The sequence below is a fragment of the Podarcis muralis genome, chromosome 1 (genome assembly GCF_964188315.1).
Source record: "Podarcis muralis chromosome 1, rPodMur119.hap1.1, whole genome shotgun sequence".
NCBI classification, from domain to species: domain Eukaryota; kingdom Metazoa; phylum Chordata; class Lepidosauria; order Squamata; family Lacertidae; genus Podarcis; species Podarcis muralis.
The window spans coordinates 46,699,887-46,714,220 of NC_135655.1; the positions used below are offsets into that span (position 1 = coordinate 46,699,887).

At 41.6% G+C, this 14,334-nt stretch overlaps 1 protein-coding gene across 1 annotated transcript; it reads left to right on the forward strand.

The window, feature by feature from the left end:
• Positions 1 to 8,754: 8,754 nt before the first annotated feature.
• Positions 8,755 to 14,156, forward strand: LOC144327539 (disintegrin and metalloproteinase domain-containing protein 20-like). Its single transcript, XM_077927578.1, has one exon. The coding sequence runs from the start codon at positions 11,415 to 11,417 to the stop codon at positions 13,545 to 13,547; it is 2,133 nt and encodes a 710-aa protein (XP_077783704.1). The 5' UTR covers positions 8,755 to 11,414; the 3' UTR covers positions 13,548 to 14,156.
• Positions 14,157 to 14,334: the final 178 nt, after the last annotated feature.

The following is a 14,334-nucleotide window of genomic DNA, read 5'->3' on the forward strand; positions in this document are numbered from 1 at the left end:
CCCAAGTATTTCGCTTTTGAAGAGATTTTCAGGCCCAATATTTTTTCTATTTTTAACAAACTTTTTTGTTTTTGTTATATTCAGCTTAAAGCCTGCCACTTCTCCAAATTCTTTAATCAGTTCCAGCACTCTTTTCAGACTTTCTTTAGGGTTTTCAGTCATAACAAGTAAATCGTCCATGAAAGCTTTAATTTTATATGTTTTGTTTCCCAGAGTGATCCCTTTAACAAGCTGATCCCTTCTTATCTGATTGTTCAAGACTTCCATCACCAAGATAAATATCAGTGGAGACAGTGGGCAGCCCTGTCTGGTTCCCTTGTTTATTTTGCACTCCTCAGTAATTATTCCGTTGATGATCAATTTTGCATATTGTTCCGAATAGATGGCATTTATTCCTTTACAAATATTTTCTACCAGTCCGATTTCTTCCATTAATTTTTTCATAAACTTCCAGGACACATTATCAAAAGCTTTTTCAGCATCCACCAACATAATAGCTGCTGGTTTATCAATTTTTATATCCAAATATTCTAATACATTAATCACACATCTAATATTGGATTGCATAAATCGTCCGGGAAGAAATCCGGTTTGATCTTTATGAATTATCTCTTTCAGCACCATTTTTAATCTATTTGCAAGAATGTCTGCGAATATCTTGTAATCGTTATTTAGCAGTGCAATGGCTCTGTAATTGGCCATGTTTGAGGCATCTGTTCCCTGTTTATGGATAAGAGTAATAAAGCTGTCCTTCCAGGTTTTCGGAAGCTTTCCATTTGCCAGAATATTATTCATTAGGTCTTTCATGGGAAGAAATAATGCTTGTTCTAACTTTTTATAGTAATTAGCTGGAAGACCATCTGGGCCCGGTGTCTTTCCTAATTTTGATCTCTGTTTGGCTTGTTACACCTCCATAGCTGTTATTGGTGAGTTCAAGATTTCAGTTTTTTCCTTAGGTATTATTGGTAGATTATTTTTGCCCAAATAATCAATTATTTTTTCTAGAGTCTGTCTCCTAACTCTCAACTGTTTGTTCAATTTTCTCTGATTCTCCCAACAATTGCCTTTTTCCTCCGAGGTCTTTCCGGTACTTTCTCCAGAACTTGTCCGCATGTAATGCCGACAAGCAGTTTCTACGTTTCCCTTTAAAGAAAAAGGAGATGCCTTCCGGGTACTCCCACCTATAGTCCACTGCCTTTGCCTTTAGTGCCTTGGCCAGAGGTCTATAAGCTTCTCTCTTTTTTATCAACCGATTTGGAATAATCTTGTGGACGATAATATCATTTCCTTCCGATTGGAATTTCTTCTTGTTACTAGCTTGTAAAATTCTATTTCTGAAATCCATAAAGTTAAAAGAGACTAAACAATCAGCCGGCCAGTTGTTTGCTTTTGCTACATTAGATTTGACTCTGAATGCTTTTTCTATTTTTTGTGCTACTTCTGCTTCTTCTAGGTCTAACCAAGCTGCTGGCTCTTTTGAGATTTTTCTCTCAATTATTTCCTCTGCGTCCTCTATTAGTCCTCTGAATCTTAGGGTATTCTCCCTTCTCTGCATTTGCAACATCGCAATAGAATCCAAAGTTGAATCCTGCTGTGCTTTCAGATCTGCTGTTTCTTTCCTTATCTTATCGCATTCCCTTTTCAACTCTCTATTTTCATTTTGTAATTTTTTCTGAGCTTCCTCTAGGTTCTGTGTTTTACCTTTAAGGTCTAGCACTATTTTTGTCAGTTCTGAATTTTTTTGTACTAAATTGTTGACCTGAGTTGATAACTCAGCTGCTATTTTCACATTTTCATCTATTTTAACTCCCATTGAAATAAGTTTTTCTTCTGTTGCTTTTGCCTTTTCATTTACATTATTTTTAAAATCTTGGATATCTTTCTTTAAACTTAAAAATAATTCTCTCATATCTAGTGGTTGATCCATGTCAATTACAGAAGTTCTCCTGATTTGTGAGGCTGAAACTGCCGCCGAACCTGACACAGTTGTTTTTTTACCATACATCACTAAGAAATTCAATTAGCTCACTAGGTAATTTGTTCTCTTTCCTTCTGTCTTACAGATTGGATATCAATTAAGTTCAATCTTTCTTAATACAATCATGTCAATATTTCCAATGTGATAGTTAATGAATGTCAATTAAGTTCAATCTTTCTTAATACAATCACGACAATTTTACCAGTCTGATAGTAATCTCCGGCCTATGTATCCACTAATTTTTTATATTCCCAGTTTCACTAAATATATTTTAAATTGATTATGAACAATTATCTAATTAGTTACAGCCAAGCATCAATACAGCAATATCACAAATTCATCAGATCAAATAAATATAATAGATGATTGCAATCCTTGCGTTCACTTAATCATTCAGGGTAATAGATCATATATATAAATCTTTAAACAGGTTAGCGGTTCAGTTAATCAGCACCTTGCAACAAAGCTAATGACATCTGATGCTAATATCAGCTGCATTAGCTACCAATAGATAGCGAAAGGCAAAGCAAACAAAACCAGAAAAAAACAGCAACAAAAAACAGAAACAAAAAACACACAAGACAAAACCACACAAGTTGAAAACCACACAAAAACAACCAGAAAAACAACAAAAATGAAACAGAGAAACAAAACAAAACAAAAACACAAAAGAAATTACAAAAGAAAGAAATAAAGAAAAGATGGGATGGTAAGAGAAAAATAAAGCAAAAGAAGTAATAATAATAATGCAATTTATAATTTGTAAAGAAATAAAGAGGGGGAAGAAAATACGAAAAGTATATTTAAATAATAAGAAAAGAGCTGGGGAGTATTTTCAATTAATAATGTACAATGCAATAATGTTATGTGCTATTAAATTCTCTTTAGATGTTGCTTTTCCAGAGGTAACAGGAATGCTATTCCAGTAATGGGGTATAGGGTCTATAAAAATTTATGAAACCTTGTCTCTTTCAGCAGATTATGATGCAGCGTTTTGGGATCTTCACTAGTTGCATATCTTGCAAAAATCCCTGTAATTGCTCTGATAAGTCTTATTAGAGGAACGTCTTTTTCAAAAGAGTGCAAAGTTTTCTTTCACCAGCTGATGTCACTGTTTGAGTCACTCCCTCTCTGCGATTTTCGACCCCCTTCTCAATCTATGTCAGTCTAATACAGTTCATTTCCATTCCTCAAACCAGGAAAATGTCGGTCTAAGAAAATGTCGGAGCGCGTGAGTCAGCAGAAGTACTCTTAGCTGTTGTTAAATTGATTTATACTACGTAGCAGTCCACAGCCGAAGACAAACAGAAATCCCCAGAAAGGGGGGATAGCCACACTTCTTGGGAGAGGGGAGACAATGTTTATCAGTCTTGTGACAGTTTTATAATTTTGTAATCAATCACCCTCTCATTCACCACCGTTCTCTGGGAGTCTCTGGCCTCTTATATTCCTTTTGCCAGCGTGAACAGACAGTTGAAAACTAACTTGTGAACAACAGTTAATTTTATACTGAACAGTCTGGAAACCCCTTTATATATTTCACCACTTGGGAAGGGTCTTTTTTTATGACTTCATGACTTCTTGGTTTATTTCTGTCGCAACACTAATGAAGCCACAGGTAATCTTTTTGTTCATAACTCCAGCAGGAAAAGATGGCTAAAATGTCTTAGGTATTAATGGAATAGACATCTTTTTTGAAAAAAACCAGTCTGATATAGCTTGTAGGTAAATCTTGGTCAATTGCGAAAAGCCATTTAAGTTCAAACACTCTGTTTTAAGATCAAACACTTTGTTTTAATCGTAAATTAGCAAGTTCACTAAATAAAATAGGCTAATCATTTAGGTTTGCTTCAGTTTGTTAGAAGTGTAGCCATTGACATACCCACGGGCTCGGGCTTCTTGTCAGCGGAGGGTTGCAGGAACTAGCACCGAAGAACTTCTCCCCCTTCTCCCCCTTCTTGCTCAGCTTTTAGGAGCTTGAAAATGGTCTGGGGGTCCTCTTCTTCGCGCTGCAGCAACGCCATATCACCCTGGAATCTCCTTCCAAGGCTTCGGGGTCAGCTTAGCCTTAGCTCCCCCTTCTAGCTCCGCTAACGAACGCGTGCCTCCCGACCTTGGCAAAGTGGGAGAGACGCATCTGTCCGTGAGCAAAGACTACGCGGAAGTCATTTTTCAGTGTTCTCTCGGTTTCTTTGTGTTGAGAGGAGTTGCTTCTCTGCTGTCACAGAGGCAGGATGGATGTTTGTATGCTCTCAGCATAGCTTGTAAATAAACTTTAGCATGTAGCACATTTACCTGCTTATCCTTTCATTGCGTGACTACGCTCTGCTTGGGCTCAAGGTAAGGCGAGCCTGTATCAGCTCCAGATGGGCCGGGGCTGATCAAAGTCTCACATTTCTGGTTATGGACTCCAGAGGATCGGAATGCCGGCAGAGGAATAGAGAGATGGAACGGAGTTATCTGCTCTGCGCGTCAAGAAGATTGATGAGAGGTATGTGTTCTTGCCCTGGGAAGCCTGCCAGTTCCTAATTAATGGCTTTAAGGCTGGACTTTGAACTTTTTAAGCCGTTTGCTGTGGCAGAGGCTCGGCAGAGGCTTGAAATCGAAAGTGCTTTTGAAAGTGCTTTTGGAGCTGCTGTAAACACAGTCGCAGCTTGATTAATGACGCAGAAGGCTAATGCCAGAGTCACGGCGGCCCTTCGGGATGCTTTTGGGATTCCAAAGCTCGATAAAAAGAATTACGCGGAATGGGTGTTATACGCAGAGGCACTTCTGCGAAAAGAGGGTCTGTTCAATGTTATTACAGACACACACCCCCAGCTCCGATGACAGATGAATGGGCAGCTAAGGATTCCAAAGCAAGGGGAACTCTTACATTGCTAGTATCCCCAGAAGAGCTTTGTCTGTTGCGTGATAAGACCTCAGCCAGAGAGATTTGGGACGCTTTGAGAGATTCTCATTTAAGAACAGAGGTTGGTGCTTCTTTGTTCTACTATGCCAAGCTGCATGATATGGCACTTGCTGAAGGTGCAGATGTGCGTGCTCATCTGATGGAGATGCAGAATCTGAGACATGAGCTGCAACAGAAAGGTCTCACCTTTCCAGAGGCTGTGTATTCCTTCATGATACTACATTCTTTGGGTTTAAGTTGGGAGTCCGTTGCCACTCAGATTGCTGTTCTGCCAACTGCTCAGATCACGGTAGAGCATGTTACTGCTGTGATTCAGAATGAAGCGGACAGGTGAGGTGCTAGCTGCATTGGTAAGGGGGAGTCTTCCAAGACGTCATCCCAGAATGCAGTGGAACCACCAGATGGCGCCAAAGCTTTGAAGGCAGTGAGATGCTACTTGTGTGGATGTCTAGGCCATATGAAGAGGGAATGCAGATATCCCAGGGCCAAGACAGAGCAGCGCAGCGAAAGCTCAACACGTGGAAAAGGCAAAGGTCCGGTAATTGATTCAGGAGCCACGAGACACATATGCAACAACAAGCGACTGTTCGTGTCTTTTATACCGCAGGAAGGTGCGATTCACCAAGCGGATGACCACACGATCTCCAGTCAAGGCTACGGAACTGTTGTTCTTCACAGTTTGGACTTGTCGATACACGACGTTCTCTACGTTCCAGATGCTGCACACAATCTACTCAGCGTTGCGCAGCTGAATGAACGGAACATTGACGTTTCCTTCAAGAACAAGAAGTGCACCATCACAAAGAAAAACGATTATGTATTGTATGCTGAATATGTTGATCGTTTGTGTTGTATTTTGATGATGTTGTGCAGGATGAAACTTGTTGCATTGCAGGTTCTAACAAGGTTTTGCATGCAGGATGTATTCATGATTTTCACAGGAAATTTGGTCATTTACATTTCGAGGCAGTATCCAAAATGCCTGCCTTGGTTGAAGGTATGACTATTAAACCCTGCAGGTACCACATGAAGTGTAAGGCTTGCGCAGCAAACAAGGTGAAAATGGCTGTGAAAGGTAAAGTGTCTAGTAGGCAAGCTACAGAACCATACCAGGTAGTGCATGCTGATTTGGTTGGTCCACTATCGCCCTCTTTAGGTGACAACAGGTACTTCATGGTTCTCATTGATGCATTTTCCAGGTATATTTATGTGTACAATCTCAAGCAGAAATCAGGCATATCAGAGGTTCAAGGAATTCTGTGCTTGGTTGGAAAGTGTGCATGGTAAGAAGATAAAGACTCTATTCACTGATCGCGGGGGGTAGTTCACTTCTCAACAGTTTGAAGCTTTTCTGACTGAGAAAGGAATTCAGCACGATTTGTCTAGTCTTCGTTCGCCATGGCAGAACGGACTTTGTGAGAGAGCAAATCAGACATTGCTTCAAGGGTTGAAAACCTTGCTGCATGATGCCAATATTCCAAAGAGTTATTGGGCAGAATCTTTGGCCTGTTTTGTTTACAGTTACAATCACAGGTTATCTTCAGCGATTGGTTGTACCCCCTATGAGAAGATGTTTGGCAAGAAGCCTTACATCAAACACATGAGAATTTTTGGTTCTGACATGTGGGTTCACACACCACAAAGCTCCAAGTTAGGCAAACGTGAATTGCATGGTATCTTTCTAGGTAATCAGAAAGGTTCTTACAGAGTAATGATGACTGACTCTAAGGCAATTAGGCTCACAAATGGCTACTGAATTCTGTACCAACTTCTGAATTGCCTTCAAAGACAGCCGCATGTATAACACATTGAGTAATCTAACCCAGAGGTCATCAGAGTATGGCTGGCCACCAGCCAAAGCAGATGGAAGGCACTTCATGCTACCAAGGCCACTTGAGCCTCAAGTGACAGCAAAGCAAAGTTTCCAGAAGTATCCCCAAGCTATGTAACTACTCCTTCAGAGGGAGTGTAATCCCATCAAGAGCAGGCCATTTCCCATCCATCCAGTCTAGGGAACCATTCACTTCAGTTTAATCTGAACTGAGCTTCAGTTTATTGGCTCCCATCCAGTCTATTACTGAGTCAAGACATCAGTCATGCACATCCACTGCTACACTTGTAGATGTTAAGAAATCCAGATGTGCCATCAACATATTGCTGTCAACGTACTGCAAGACTCTGGATGGCTCCATCCAGCAGTTTCCTGTAGATTAACATCCTGTAGATTAACATGTTTAACAGCATGGGGGCCATGCTTGATCCCTAAGGAGCTCTGCATTGAAGACTTTGTGACTCTGAAAAGCACTCCCCAAGCATCATACTGTGGAAATGACTATCCAAGTAGGACCAGAACCACTGCAAAGCAGTGCTGCCCACCCTCACACTGGGACAACTGCTCCAGAAGGATACCATGGTGAATGGTATTGAAAGCCGCTGAGAGATCAATAGGATTAACAGGGAATTAACACATTCTCCCATCCCTCTCCTGACTGAGGTCATCATACAGCACAACAAAAGCAGTTTCCATGGCCAAACAGACTTAAACCTTGATTAAAATGGATGCAGAAAATTGGCTTCATCCTAGAGAGCCTGGCTCTGGCTCACAACCAGTCGCTCAAAATATACAAGTAAGCGTTTATTTCTTTGTTTTAAAAGATAAAAAGCAGTGATTAAAAACACTGAAAGTACAAATGCTAACATTTTTTTATCAAAATAGGTGTAAAATGGTTGAGAAGTCCTAATGTTATGAATAATTTCTTCTGAATAAACCCTAAAGGGAGGTTACTGAACGTTGCTATGGACAAAAGAGGGATGCTTTAATCCTTAAGTTCCAAAGTTCTGCTGATAGCAGACTGATCTTATTATATAGGGACCAATTTCAGTGTTGCACATAGAGGTGACTGGATCTCATCTCTCTCCCTCTCCCTCTCCCCCCCCCTCTCTCTCTCTCACACACACACACACACACACACACACACACACACACAAACACACAAACAGCGTTGCAAATATTGGCCACAGATACTGCAGCTGAGGGAGGAAGGAGCTTCAATGCTCTATTCCACAGCATCCCAGCTCTTCCCTTTTCAGTACAGTTGAAGGTGAAGCAGCCTGCAGAGGAAAAAGGGGAAGGTGGAAGCAGTATTATGCCCTTGTTAGACCTTCCTCTTTCCAGACTAGAAATTGGAATGTGGGGCTGAGCTGCTCTTTTACTATCCAACATTTCATAGGTGAAGTAGGCACACTTATTTGAAACAATAGGAAACTAAAGCCCAGGGAATGAGGCTGCTAGTCACCGAGACAGCTCATCTTACACAGTGGCATCTGGCTTTTTGCTTATAGTCTGAGGTCTGCACTTGCTCAGTGTCCATGCTGGCACTGTTTTGAGCCTGGTCCTCAGCTATCCATCTCTCCATTGTAAATGGAGAAAACCACCTTTCTTTGTTTCTACAGAGGTTCCTTACAAATAAAAGGCAAGTGTAGAAAACCAGGACGTACCTCTGTAAAAAAACACACACCCTCATTTCAGAGATAACATATTTTTCTGCCAGACAAAGTATTAGAAAAAGTTAGTCTGTTAAAGCCTATAAAACAATTTGTTCTACCAAGACACTCTGCTGATTTACTACAAATTCATATTACAGTGGTGCCTCGCAAGACGAAAAGAATCCGTTCCGCGATTCTCTTCGTCTAGCGGTTTTTTCGTCTTGCAAAGCAACCCCATTAGCGGCTAAGCGGTTTAGCGCTATTAGCGATTTAGGGGCTTAGCGGCTATTAAAGGATTAGCAGCTAAGCTGCTAAAAGGCTATTAGTGGCTTAGCGGCTTTGAAAAGGGGGGGGGTGAGCGGGGGGAAAATTTCGAGACTCACAAGACTTTTTCGTCTTGCGAAGCAAGCCCATAGGGAAATTCGTCTTGCGAAGCGCCTCCGAAACGGAAAACCCTTTCGTCTAGCGGGTTTTCCGTCTTGCGAGGCATTCGTCTTGCGGGGCACCACTGTATCCCAAAGATGTATTTAAATCAGTTTGTATGTGTGTGCTGTATAATGTTGTAACTCTTTGTGACATATTTCAATTACATATTACTTTTCAAAACTGCTTTGAGGTTTCTCCCCCTACAATCAAGTGGTATATAAATTTTATTAAACAAACAAACAAACAAACATTTGTAGGTGCCGTCATCTTTTATAAAATCAAAATTACATTTAAAAAGAACTAGGTTAAGTCAGTAGGGCAGAGACTCTTAATCTCAGGGTTGTGGATTTGAGCCCATGTTGGGCAAAAGATTCTTGGATTGCAGGGGGCTGGAGGAGAAGACATTCATGATCCCTTCAAACTCTACAATTCTATGATCTTATGATAAGAGAGTATTTTAATTTCTTTATAAAAATGTATTCTGCTTAATATATATTTAGAGTGTGACCCGTAACACTCAGTAAATCAAAACAAAACTATTTGTCACAAATAAAATTGATTTAGTCATGAAAATAAAATAAAAAATATTCTGGCAATCCATTATCATGTTTTAAATGCAATGGAATTTTTAAAAGCCATGTCAGATTTCTGGTGTTGAAAGTGCCTTAAAAGCTTCAAAAATAAGTCATGCCAGACTAATCTCATTTCTTTTTTTCTTTTTTTTTTGATGGAATTACAAACTTGGTGAATGAGGGAAATGCTGTGGATATAGTCTATCTTGATTCAGTAAGGCGGTACCTGTTTATCTACTTGCACTGGTATGCAAACAATACTGCCAATGGTAGTTCATGAGGAAGCTCAGGCTCGATGACCTGGGTCTGCACTAAGAGACAGCCAAGATGGTCTCTGGCCTCTTCAGCAGCCTCAGCTTTTGTAGCTGGACTCATAACTACAACATAACTAAAGTAGTCATAAGCAATAAAGAAAACATAAAAAATATACAACCAAACTGAACAATTTCCACATAAATCACAAGATCTATAATAAAGATACAAAAAACCAGCAACAGCAGCAACCACCACCCCTCCCAACAAAATCCGGCAAACAACACCCCAGCTCAAGGGTGTGTTCAGCAGTGTCAGCTTTTGTAGCTGAAGTCAGTCAGGGCCCCTCCCTCCTAGGTCAGGTGGGAAAAGGCTGCAAGGCAGAGAGCAGGTCTTCCAGGACTCGCAGCCAAGAGTCACCGCCAAGATGCCCTTGGGATGAGGGGCAGCTGCCCTCTATGCCCTGCATGTGTGTTGGTAGGGCAAGGAGTGAGCCACCTCAGAATGAGTAGACACATTGGAGAATTTTGAATGTGAGCCTTTTCATCAAAAGGAGCACGTATGCAACAGCTACAGTGTGACTCTGTGGACCAGATGGACAAGTAAAGACTTCCTATAATTTGTTTTAAAAACACCTTCATATAAAATTTATAGCATTTGATACAAACCACTCCAACCTGCGGGTGGCGCTGTGGGTAAAACCTCAGTGCCTAGGACTTGCCGATCGCATGGTTGGCAGTTCGAATCCCCGCGGCGGGGTGAGCTCCCGTCTTTCGGTCCCAGCTCCTGCCCACCTAGCAGTTCAAAAGCACTCTTAAGTGCAAGTAGATAAATAGGTACCGCTTTCTAGCGGGAAGGTAAACGGCGTTTCCGTGTGCTGCGCTGGTGCTCGCTTGCCAGAGCAGCTTCGTCACGCTGGCCACGTGACCCGGAAGTGTCTCCGGGCAGCGCTGGCCCCCGGCCTCTTAAGTGAGATGGGCGCACAACCCTAGAGTCGGACACGACTGGCCCGTACGGGCAGGGGTACCTTTACCTTTACCTTTACTCCAACCTGCATCTTCACCTCACAGAGTGTTTGTTGTGGGGGAGGAAGGGAAAGGAGAATGTTAGCTGCTTTGAGACTCCTTCAGGTAGTGATAAAGCGGGATATTAAATCCAAACTCTTCTTCTTCTTAATATCATCTTGTAAATTTATGAGATCTATGGATTTAGGGCGTTATACAAATTTAATAAAATAATAATAATTAAAAACTCCCCCTTCGCCTTACCTGCTATTGCTGCATATTGCTGGCCAAATCTCTGTAGGGCAGGCAACTTGCTGTTCACATATCCTGCTTCCAGCCCTTCAGTGGCACAAGAAATACTGTATCTATACCAAATTTGTTCATGACAAGGGCATAGGAACTCCTACTAGTGCATAGCTGTCAACGTTTCCCTTTTTCTAAGGGAAATTCCCTTATTCCAAATAGGATTCCTCACAAGAAAGGGAAAAAGTTGACAGCTATGCGACTAGGTATTCTTCCATTGCCCTGCACTCAGTTCCCATGATTACCTGACACTATGGTCCTCAGCCTATCAGCACTCCTTTCTGTTCTTCCTGTTAAGTCCCCTGTCAGGCACTCTGACTCGCTTCCCATTCGCCCAGTCTCTGCATTCTATTCTGTCCCTAATCACCAAGGCCCGCCCACATTCCAAAGGTAAATCTACAGACGGTTGCTATCATCAGAATCCTTCTCTCTCTATAGGAGTGTCCTTCTCATTTTGCTTTGGGCCCACAACAGGCCATCCCATGGGGTGCCTTAGTGCATTCTTTCACCTGTCAGGGAAGATGACAAGCAGTCTTCCCTGGCTGCTGGTGCTGATCTCATGGAATGTGTTGAGTGAGACTGCAGGTCAGAACCCTCCACAGGGCTATAGGTATGCCTCCTATGAGATGATTGTCCCAAGGAAATTAACCCCCCGATATGGACAAAACCCCCACACAATCACTTACTTGCTGCAAATTGAGGGGAAGGGCCACATCGTGAAGCTCAGGAAAAAGAAGAGCTTTGTGCCTAAACATTTCCCTGTCTTCACTTACAGTAGGGAGGGGGACCTTCAGATGGACTATCCTTTCATCAGAGATGACTGCTTCTACCGCGGCTTGGTGAAAGGCCATCCTGCCTCTCGAGTCACCCTCAGCACTTGCTCAGGGGGACTCAGGGGTCTGTTGTACTTAGAAAACCGCACCTATGAAATTGAACCTGTTCAGGCATCTGCTACTTCTCAACATGTGTTGTATAGATTGGAGGAAATGGTGGGTGCTGTACAAATGAGGTGCGGGCTAACAGAGGAAGAGCAAAGACACCAAGAGGCCATGATCCAAAGCACAAATAATGTAACAGTTCAAATTGATGCAAGAGCAGCCTGGTGGACACATACCAGATACTTGGAGGTTGCCATTGTGATAGAACATGAACGGTATGTCAGGTTTGACAGAAATGAAAGTCGTATTGCTTTGCAAGTTCTAGATATTATCCATGCTGCAAACTCAATATATGAGCCACTTGCTGTTGAGTTGTCTATAGCTGGCCTGGAGATTTGGTCAGAAAAGAACCTCATGAAAATCGAAGACAGAATGGAAAATACACTGCTCAATTTTGTCACGTTTGTAAAAAAGTCACTAAGTAAACATATGCAGCTTGATGCTGCTCACTTATTTATATATAAAAGTTTTGGACCTAGACTTGGATTAGCGTACTTAAGATCAATTTGTCTTGCCCACTGGGCAAGTGGTATTGAGTCATATATGATTCCCAGTTTGTTTGCTATTAGTGTTACATTTGCCCATGCAGTAGGACATAATCTTGGAATGAAACATGATGAAAAACACTGCACTTGTGATCGACATTCTTGCGTTATGGCTGCATATGGAGTAAGCACAGATAAGTTTAGCAATTGCAGTTACAAGGATTACTTCTCAGTAAGGAACAGAAAGTGTTTGTTAGTTCCACTAGACCCTGATCGAATGTATAAATTTGCATACTGTGGAAACAAAGTAGTGGAAGATAAAGAGGAATGTGATTGTGGCTCAACAGAGCAATGCAAGTTGGATCCATGTTGCCAGTCTAATTGCATGTTGAGTCCAGAAGCCACTTGTGCTTTTGGAGAGTGCTGTGTTGAGTGTCAGTATCTTCCAGTTCATAAGGTTTGCAGAGAACAGGTCAGCAGCTGTGATCTCCCTGAGTACTGCAACGGGACTTCAGAATGGTGTCCTGAAGATGTTTATGTACAAGATGGTGCCCCGTGTAGTGATGGGGCATATTGCTATCATGGGAATTGCACAACTCACACTGGGCAGTGCAGAATGATCTTTGGCAACAAAGCAACCGGTGCATCAAAGGATTGCTTCAGTGAAATGAATGCTCGAGGTGATCGCTTTGGCAACTGTGGGCTTAGACATGACACTTATAAGAAATGTGATACTCAGAACATCTTGTGCGGCCGAATCCAGTGTGAAAATGTTGATAAACTACCTTCTTTGGAGGAACACAGCACCATAATTAATACGCCCCTTGGCAATAGGCATTGCTGGAGTACAGATTACCATGCTGGAATGGAGATACCCGATATTGGAGCAGTGAGAGATGGGACTCCTTGTGGCACAGAAATGATGTGTATTAATGGGGAGTGCAAGAAAGTGTCTCTCTTGAAATATGATTGCAATGTCACAAAGTGTCATAATCGAGGAATATGCAACACTTACAAACATTGTCATTGTGATTATGGCTGGGCCCCTCCAGACTGTCTGAACCAAGGTAATGGTGGCAGCATTGACAGTGGACCTCCTCCACCAAGGAACACTTCAAAACATAGCGTCAACATGACAGGAATTATAGCAGCAATTGTATTTCTTGTTTCTACTATTTTTGCTGTTTTTTGACTTTGTATTTATTTCAGGAAGCGTCTGAGAGTGTGGTTTGTATAAAAACCAGAAAAAACATATGAAGAAGGTGTAAAAGAGGAAGAAAATCCTGTCCCAACTGAATCAGAGAATTGAACAACACACTGAATGTGTCAAATAGATGTGCAGGAAATAATGGACAGTATTATGCAGAGATAAAAAGGCAACAAAACACTTTAACAGCTGAGCATCACAACGTTACGTAATCTTAGTGATTCCATGTCTTCATATCAAAGCAACTGAAGAATGCAGAGAACCGTGGAAACAAAATGTTAAAATGACAAAATGTTGATTTGTTTATCTAATTTATTCTTCATACTTTAAAGAAGGTAATCCAAAGTGATTTATAATATAAAAACAAACCCATACTGTACATTGAAACCAGCAGAAAATAAAATAAAACCAAAGATAAATGTAAAATAAAACCCCATTTCTAAAAGGCGGGATTAAAACATTCCAACCACTGGAGACCACAGATAACTAAAAACAAAGGTCTAGCAAAAGAGGGGGGAGTTTTTGCTTAGTGCCGAAAGCTGTTTCTTCATGATGCCAGGTGAGCCTCCTCAGGGGGAGCATTCCGTAAGTAGGGAGCCACCACTGAAAAGCCCCCTTCTTGTGTTGCCACCCCCCAGAACTCCTGAGGAGGAGGCACAAGAAGAAAGGCCTCAGATTATTATTGTAGGGTCTATGCTGGTTTATACTGAGAGAGGTGTTTCTTCAGATATTTGGGTACTGAGCCACAATAGGCTTTGTAGGTCAAAACCAG